General features: G+C 55.2%; 1 protein-coding gene across 1 annotated transcript; it reads left to right on the top strand.

Annotated features, from left to right (window-relative positions):
- On the top strand, window positions 1-4,769 carry SPRG_04626 (hypothetical protein). The gene is made up of 5 exons (XM_012343035.1): window positions 1-2,310; window positions 2,359-2,544; window positions 2,595-3,767; window positions 3,812-4,235; window positions 4,293-4,769. The coding sequence occupies exons 1-5, from the start codon at window positions 361-363 to the stop codon at window positions 4,634-4,636; spliced, it is 4,077 nt and encodes a 1,358-aa protein (XP_012198425.1). The 5' UTR covers window positions 1-360; the 3' UTR covers window positions 4,637-4,769.
- Window positions 4,770-8,956: the final 4,187 nt, after the last annotated feature.

The raw sequence follows: 8,956 nt of genomic DNA, 5'->3' as shown, positions 1-8,956 counted from the left end.
AAGAAGGAAAAGAAGGAAAAAAAGCGCAAGCGCGAGAAGAGCGGCGACGACCACAAGTCTTTGACGTGGAAGTGCAAGGCGTGCGCCGGAGTAAATGACGCGCCCGACTCTGTCTGCGCGTTCTGCGACGCGCCCCGAAAAAAGTCATCGTCATCTTCCTCCTCGAGCCACAAGCGGTCCAAGACGGGCGAGAACGACGAGACGAAGAGCCGGCGAAGCCACCGTGACGGACACAACAAGTCGAAGACTACGACCTACCATGTTCCCGACTCGGACGACGACCTCTCCGAGGCCGAAGTCGACTTTTCCAAGAACGTTCTTGCGGTAGTACCCGTAGCTGCGTCGGCGCCAGCGCTCGTTATGTCCATCGAGAAGATTATGGGGCACAAGACGGAGCCGCATCTCCAATTTCTCATCAAGTGGAAGGGCTACTCGTACATGCACGCGTCGTGGGAGACGGAAGAGACTCTCCTGCAGATCGATCCGAACAACAAGTACAAGATCAAGCGCTTTCTCGAGAAAGTGGCGGGGCCGCGCGAGGTCTCGCCGGATGACGAGGTCGAGTACTTCAACCCCGAGTACCTCGAGATCCACCGCATCCTCGACATTCGGCAGGAGGCTGCAGGTGAAGCACCCGACGACGGCAAGCGATTGCTCATCAAGTGGCGTGTGCTCTCGTACGCCGAATGCACGTGGGAGCGCGCCTGTGACATCGTCGACGACGATGCGATGAAACGATACGCCCATCGCGTGACGCTGCCTCTGTCGCCGCCTGCGCCAATCCGGCCCTCCATTCGAGACTTCAAAAAGCTAGAGACGTCACCCACGTTCGGTAGTGACGGACGCTTCACCTTGCGCGAGTACCAACTCGAGGGGCTAAACTGGCTGCGCTGGAACTGGCACAACGCGCGCCCGAGCATTCTAGCCGACGAAATGGGTCTTGGCAAGACCATCCAGACGCTGGCGTTCCTCGACGACATGCGACAGCAGTACCACATCCCAGGGCCGTTTCTCGTCGTCGCGCCGCTTTCTCTCATCGCGCAGTGGCAGAGCGAGTGCGAGACGTGGACCGAGATGGACTGCGTCGTGTATCATGGACCGTCCGAGGCACGGGACATCATTCAACAGTACGAGTTTTACCACCTCGTGCACGGCAAGCCCGACAAGAAGAAGCCGTACAAGTTTCAGATCCTCGTCACGACGTATGAGATTGCGATCAAGGACATTGCGCTGCTCTCGAAGATTCAGTGGCAATGCCTCGTCGTAGACGAGGCTCACCGATTGAAGAACCAGTCGAGTCGCCTCGTCGAGCAGATGCGCAGCCTCAAGCGCAGCTACTGCGTCTTGCTCACCGGGACGCCACTCCAGAACAAAACGGAAGAACTTTGGGCTCTCCTCAACTTTCTGGACCCGGATGCGTTTCCGCAGCTGGCGCATTTTATGGGACAGTTTGGGTCCCTGCAAGACGCGAACCAGGTCGCAGAGCTGCACAAGATTCTAAAGCCGTACTTGCTGCGCCGCGTGAAGGAAGACGTCGAGAAGGCACTGCCGCCCAAGGAAGAAACTATCATCGAGGTCGAGCTCACGACGGTTCAGAAGCAGTGGTACCGCGCCATCTACGAGCGCAACACTGCGTTCCTCATGCGCGGAACCAACCCGAGCAACGCTCCCAACTTGATGAACGTCATGATGGAGCTTCGCAAGTGCTGCAACCATCCGTACCTCAACAACGGCGTCGAAGACGCACTTTGCGAGGGCCTTGAGTCCGAGGCGCAGCGCTACGAAATGCTCGTCAAGTGCTGCGGCAAGATGGTTCTCCTTGACAAGCTGCTTCCACGGCTCAAGGAGGGCGGTCACAAGGTGCTCATCTTCAGCCAAATGGTGCGCGTCCTGGATCTTCTTGAAGACTACATACGCACCAGTGGCCACCTGTACGAGCGTCTCGATGGCAACATTCGCGGCAACGAGCGCCAAGCTGCCGTAGATCGTTTCGTCAAGCCCGAGTACCAGCGCTTCATCATGCTCCTATCCACGAAAGCAGGTGGCCTTGGGCTCAACCTCACGGCGGCGGACACGGTCATCATTTACGACTCGGACTGGAATCCGCAGAATGACCTCCAAGCCCAGGCACGTGCGCACCGCATCGGACAGACGCACTCGGTCAAGATTTATCGCCTCATTACGCGCAAGACGTACGAGATGCACATGTTCCACAAGGCGAGTCTCAAGCTCGGCTTGGACCGGGCTGTGCTTACGCACATGCGCCAAGAACAAGATAAAGAGACAAAGAAGCCTGCGACGAAGTCCAAGGTACCATCTACTTTGATATGTCGGTCATTGAGTATTTATCGAATGTAGGCCCAAGAAGCACAGGAGATCGACGAGCTCCTCAAGCGCGGTGCTTACGATGTGTTCCGCGACGAAGATGACGCGTCGGAGCAGTTTTGTTCGGCCGACATTGACACGCTCCTCCAGCGCAGCTCGCAGATCGTGCAGTACGAAGCACAAGCCCGCGGGTCGTTTTCGAAGGCCAGCTTCGTTTCGGTACTTATATTCTGGGTTTTCTTTCAAATGGCCTCAAACAATGACGGTAGGCAGCGACTGCAGACGACGTCGACATCGATGATCCGGACTTTTGGAAGAAGGCCGTTGGTCTCGCTGAGCCCGAAGCCGTTGACGAAGCGTCATCGCTCGTGCTTAGCTCGCAGCGAAAGCGAACTCGCGTCGCTCGCTTTGGCACGACGAAAGACTTGGTCTCAGACGATGAGGACGAGGACGAGATCAAGAAGGACAACGAGAAGGCACTCGCGGTCTCTCGCGAGTGGACCGTCAACGGCCGGGATCGGCTCCAGCGCGCCCTTATGCACTTTGGCTTTGGGCGATGGGAAATTGTCCGCAGCCAGAGTGGCGGGTCACGATCCGTCGAAGAAGTCGAAACGTTTGCCCGTGCGTTCGTGCTCGTGTGTGGACTGTGCTGCAGCGGCGCGACGCAAGCGAGCGACTCGACGTTTGTCCAGAGCGCGATACGCGCCGCGTCAACGGTCAAGTCCGAGTACCTTACAAACGTTGATGACCGCGAGGTGTGGACCGAGCGCGCAACGGAGCACATTCCGATTGTTCTCCAAGAAGACGACTTCGTGTCCAAGCTCAAGCAGGGTGGTGCTCGACGAGTGCTATCTCGACTTGACATTCTCAGCCGCCTCCAACACAAGATCAATGCCGCGTGTGAAGCAATTGCAGCGCGGGACAACCTCGTTCTGCCTCTGGACTTGGACGCGCGGGTCGATCTTGTTGGCTTGGATCGACTCCTCGAGGGTCTCGGCACGGTTAACGTGCCGGATCGCCCGCAGTGGTCTGCCTTGACGCCGTGGTGGGACACGTCGGCAGACAAGAACCTGTGCGCGGGTGTCTTCTTGCACGGTTACGGACGCTGCGCTCAAATCCTTGGCGACCCCCGCATCGTGTTTCAGCAGCGTGAGGCTGCGTTTGAACCGTCGCCGGCGTGCGACGATGAACCGACGCCAGTCAAGTTCCAGCAGCCAGAAGTGCAGCAAATGAATCGGCTGCTTATTTGGCTTCTCTCCATTGAAGATGTCCAGCGGCAAAAACAGCAAGAGAAGCGTGACAAGTCGTCATCCGAGGTTGTACGCACGACAACGCTCGAGCAGTCGCAAAAAGTCGCAGTTCTTCGGCGACAAGACGCCCTCACGTGGCAGCTTGTGCACCTTGACCTACTCCGGCATTCGGTTCAACTCCAAAACGCGCAGGTACTCTATTTTCACCGAGATGCACTGCGCACGAAGTCTTGTAGGTATGGTCACTCGTGGCAGATGCAAGCGAGACAGGCTTCGTCAAGGACTGGAGCGTCGACGAGGGTCAGTCTGTGAGCTACGTTCTCAGCCTCTGTGGCGCGCCGCTGCTCTTGTCGAGCTACGGGGAATGGAGTTGGCTTCAAGTCGTCGAGGCAGCGCGCGTTCACAAGTCCGCAGCGCGCACGCAGCGCTACGCGTACGACCGCGTGCTCGGCAAATGCCATGAGCTTCTGGGCAAGGACCTTTGCGCGCCACGATCGCAGAACGAAGTGACGTTTGTGGACCCGTTCCAAGTCGCCGCGTTGCATGGAGCCAAAGCCAAGGTGCTCGCAGGCTTGCTCTTGCGACGGACGCAAGTTTACCGTGCAGTTTCGCACGTCCTACACAACCAAGAGGGCGAACTGCGACGACTGCTTCGATCAGGTGAGTTTTGGCTTGCATCGAGTTGAGAATGGTATCATAACAATGCCATCGATATAGGTCTTCCATGGCTCTGTGACGGGATGCCTGCATGGTGGTGCCCGTGGCGCCACGATATGGCGCTGCTGCAAGCAGTGCTGCGCTTTGGCGTCGGAGCGTTCTTGCAGTTGCATCACCATGGTGAGCTGTGTGTGCGCCGTGTCGTTGACCACGTGCACAAGGCGTTTGTTGCAAATGGACGTCCGCGCGATGAGTCGATGGTGTTCACGTCGCCGCTCGACTTCAAACAGTGGTTGCTCGCTATGTGTGTGTCGTTTCCAGCGGTGCAGTTGCTCGACAAAAGCTCATGCGGCTATGCTTTGCGCTCACGGACAGCCTACCGACGATGCACGAGAGCAAGCTGAGCCCCGAGTACGAGCTCGAGAGTGTCATGCCGATGCCGATGGTGGACAGTGTCGTTAACAATCAGCGCGCGGCCATTTTGCTCACGCTGCAGACGTCGCGTCCAAGAAAAGTGGTGTCACCATCACTGCGAGAAGTTGTGGATCGAACCAAAGCCACCCGCGATGCGTATGAGCACAACGCCGTCACGTGTTGATCAGCACAGCAACCACGTTCAGCGAGATCACGATGAATGAACGTCTAATTGATATTGTCTTGCTCTTCCACTAAAAGCCCGGCGGCCGAACACACTCCGGCATGTTGTTTTCGCGGAGGAAAGTGGTAGACCAGTCTCAAATTGCCGTACTAGCAGTCCCTGACACCATCCACGACTCCAAATACTAAACCGTTACATCGGGAACTACTGGATCAATTAATTTCAGAGTTTCTTCGATTCGTCGACCTGTCGCGACCCCACAATGCGCTGAGAGCACTAATTATACTCTAAAACTAACGAGCAATATCCTTGATCTGCATCGCACTACGCAATACATCGATAACGGGTCGGTTGGTGGGCTCACCCGACGTGCCCTCGCAATCGTCATAGTGTTACGTTTGAAGCGAAGCGTCCACTGCGAGGATCTCACCAACTGGATCTCATATAAAGAGACGAGCAAATAGGACTGCAAGACAGCCGAGTGCACCATCGTCAGAGCGTCTGCGTCGACCACGGGGGTGCTTTCGTCGGGGTCCATGATTCGCTCATCTCGGACACTTGCTTGCCGGGGCACACAATGGCAGCCGCTTTGATTGTCTTGGCAACGTTAAGAGTTGCTCTTCCATGGAAATACGTAAATCGCGACGTCGACAAATGACGGATATCCAAGGTGCTTTCCATGACGACTCATTGGAAAGCAGGTGAAGCCAAGAACGGTGTACGAGGCGGATCTCTTCGGGAGCGGCAAGCACAGAGGATACAAGAAACCCGACGGAAGGCAAGACTCGCGAAGCGTTAGCAAGCCACCGCAGCGACCTCATCGACGGAGGCCAACTCGACTCATGACGAAGAACTGGGTAACCCAGATAATCCAGGTGCGATGCCACATTGAAGACTGCAGCAAGCGCCGTCGTCGCAAATACCGGTAAACAACTCTTCGCATTCAAAAGTTCCTACCAGCTCACCCCGCATGGGACCTGTTATTCGGCAGAATGTATGAGAAACACCATCATTCTAGATGTTTCATGATCGTAAGAGCGTCGAGTGAGACGAAAACGACGAGCGTTTGAGGAGCGCTTTTCCACCGCTCCTCCTGCTCGGCAAAGGCGTGCATAAAGGCTCGATGACTTTGAAATTTTATTAACATTATGTGCCCTTTCACGATGATCAGTTGGAAGACCCGCTGTGGATCGCGACAGCCTCCGATTAGATGCAGCAGCACGCTTGTTTAACTGTGGGAGCACGCATCGGCAAATACGTGACTGTGCTTGGGCGTTTCTGCGAGCTTGCTAACTTGATACCCTTTCGTGAGCAAATAATGTGAGCTCGCGACGACCCCACGGACTGCAATCCATGCGGTATCTGTACGGCCATTGTTCTCACGTTATCACATTTGCACCGCCCGATTTTGAGGACGTGTTGACGCTGCAAATCGCATCATTGCGCGTAAAGAAGTGGGCCGCTGACGTCCAGAAATTTTAACAGCACGGGGCCACTCGTAAGAACCTCTCACGAGCTCATGGACGCGCGCTGGTCGTTTCTGTCTAAATGGTTTCCGTTTATATTTTATGAACGTGTTTCGCGTTATCCTAGTTGTTATTAATATAAAGAGTTTGCATACGTTAAGACAAGCAATCTCCTTCTTCTTCACTCTATCGCCGGGCCGTGGCTGCGCAAGCGGCGGCGCGTAGGCTCGTCTTGTACTTCTATATTCACCCGGGGCGCTTGTGGCCTCGGGTGAGGTCCATAACGACACGCTGCGTGAAAGCCTTCCAGGCTCTGCCGTCGGCGGCAAAGTTACGCAGTTTCTTGAGGGGATCGAGAGACCCCAACGACTGAGGTGACGTCAGTGACTGGAGGTCGTGGTGCAGGACGATCGACAACGTGATCTTGGTGCGGCCTAGAAACAAGGCGCCTCGGGCGGGGCAAATAAGCGGGGGGCGGCAATGGTGGCAGGGACGTCTTCATTCTTTCGCACGACGAGGCCCAGCAGGCGCCAGCGCTGTCGGGCCACATTTTCGCTCAGCGGGACGCTGTCGCATTGTATCCGTCTAACGGGTAAGGGCCCGCTTCTCGTTGCATTGACATTTATACGCAGGAAGAGCATCCTTGCCGACGACGTTATTCGGTGCCCAGATATCACGTCGACTTCCGTCTACCACAAATATACGCAGCTTGGGAGCGGAGCGTATTGATCCGTCACTGTGCTCAACGCTTTCTTGGAGCCGCAACTCGGAGGTCGTTCGTACTGGTACTACCAATACGAACGACGATCTATCAGTCTGGTAGATCACACTCTACTCGGCGACAGCGACCTAACAACGCGGGCGGCATCGGCAAGAATCATAGTTCAAGAACCACTCCAACGCGGTCGCACTCGCGTTTGCTGTCACGACGTGGAAAGCTCATGAAGAGACGTGCCTACTTGTCATTGCTCAGCTTGAACACAGCCCTCGGTCACCAGCATTGACGTTTTAGTTCCTCTACATCATGTGTTCATGATTCGATTAACGGCCAACTTTCGCTGCAAGCCTCTCGTTCGTTGAACATTTATCCGAGCTCCCGAACGTTCGCCGCCCCAAAGTCGCCCTCGCCCAGGACAAAAAGATGCGCACTGCCATGCCGAGGGGTGTAATTCAGTAGGTGAAAAAGCTCACTGAGGCTTCGCCAGCCAATGTGAGCGCCTGCGTAGCGATGGCCAAGACTACCAAGGGCAAGAAAGCACCCCAGAAATTGCCTACAGCGTTGTCACGAATTCCCCAGCAAGCCGCTCACAAACAGATCTTGATGCGGTACCGTTGTAAGCCCAACTTTCACGCGACGTCATTATCGTTGTAGTCTGGCACGTGGCTAATCAGAACGGCCATGGAGCTTTGCGGTTAGACGCGGTTGGCCTTCTAGAAATCAAGCAACGCGATATTTTGTCTCGCCAAGCCAAATCACCATCTACTTGAGGCAACTGGCTGTAGCGAGTTACCTCAGACCAGTTATGGACGGTGCACTTTCAAAACGCGATGACTAACGTGCACGACCACCCTCTGTGGCCCATGGTAACCACCGGCATGCTGATCGTTTTGTCCTGCAGTGCCGTCGTCGTAGGTGAGTGACGGTCGATCTTGGATTCGTTGGACCAATGTGGTGAACCAGACAAGGGCAACTTGCCGTTCGTTTGCCGCCAAGAATAAATCAGGTATTGGAAGATACGTTGGCCACTGACAACGTCCGCGTCGTCGTGCAGCTACCACAATAGCCAAACACTCAGTACGGTGACATTTTTGCCATCGTATACTCCGAATGGTGTGTGTACAGCGTTGTTAAAATCTACGCTATCACTCCATCCTCAGCACGCCAACTCGATATAACAGAATGTACACCCGAGACCAAAGAAAGAATCGTTTTTCGCGCTTTCTGTTGCGCTTCTTCGAACCAGCTACAACCTGTTCCTTCCTAAATTTTACTAGGGTGAGCCCTGTGGCCTTACGGTCACACTCATTGTGCGTATACAGTTGGCATTGGTGCAACGAAAGTGCCTGGGTAGCGGGATTATTTGGTTGCTGCACGCGCGTCCCGAGTGTGAGCAGCATCCGCTATAGAAATTGATCGGCCGCGCAGTGATGAGGCAGCCGCAGTTTTGTTCTGCATCCGTCGGGTCCAGAAGGCTAAAGTTGTGGTAAAAAGCCCGATAAATGGTGAACGTTGCTCTAGTCGTGAGCGCACGCAGTGCGCATGATATTAGTGCGCGCAGCGCACGGCGAGTACCCTTTAGGATGTGGGGAGATAACACTTTGTGCCTTTTAAAATCGAAGAGGAGAAGGGAAAGGGAAGAGGGAAGTTCGACGCTCAAAAGGCGCGATCAATGTCCCTTCGTTGTGGCGGGCGTCCCACTGGCAGTGGCGCGATCGCCATGGAGTGCTCCATTTCATCGCGTATACAAATATCAAGTGTGCCTTTTAAAAAATTTCTTAAAGGTACACTTGCAATTTGTATGCCCTCCCACCTTGGGCAGCAGCTTCCGGCGATCAGCCAATGCCTGGTCTCGAAAAATCGACGAGCCAATGCCTATTCTCCAAATATCGAGCAGCCAATGCCTAGTCTCCTTTGATGCGGATCAATCGATGACGCGCAA

This window comes from Saprolegnia parasitica, assembly GCF_000151545.1.
Source record: "Saprolegnia parasitica CBS 223.65 unplaced genomic scaffold supercont2.12, whole genome shotgun sequence".
In the NCBI taxonomy this organism is placed as follows: Eukaryota; Oomycota; class Saprolegniomycetes; order Saprolegniales; family Saprolegniaceae; genus Saprolegnia; species Saprolegnia parasitica.
This window is presented reverse-complemented; position numbering and strand designations above follow the sequence as displayed.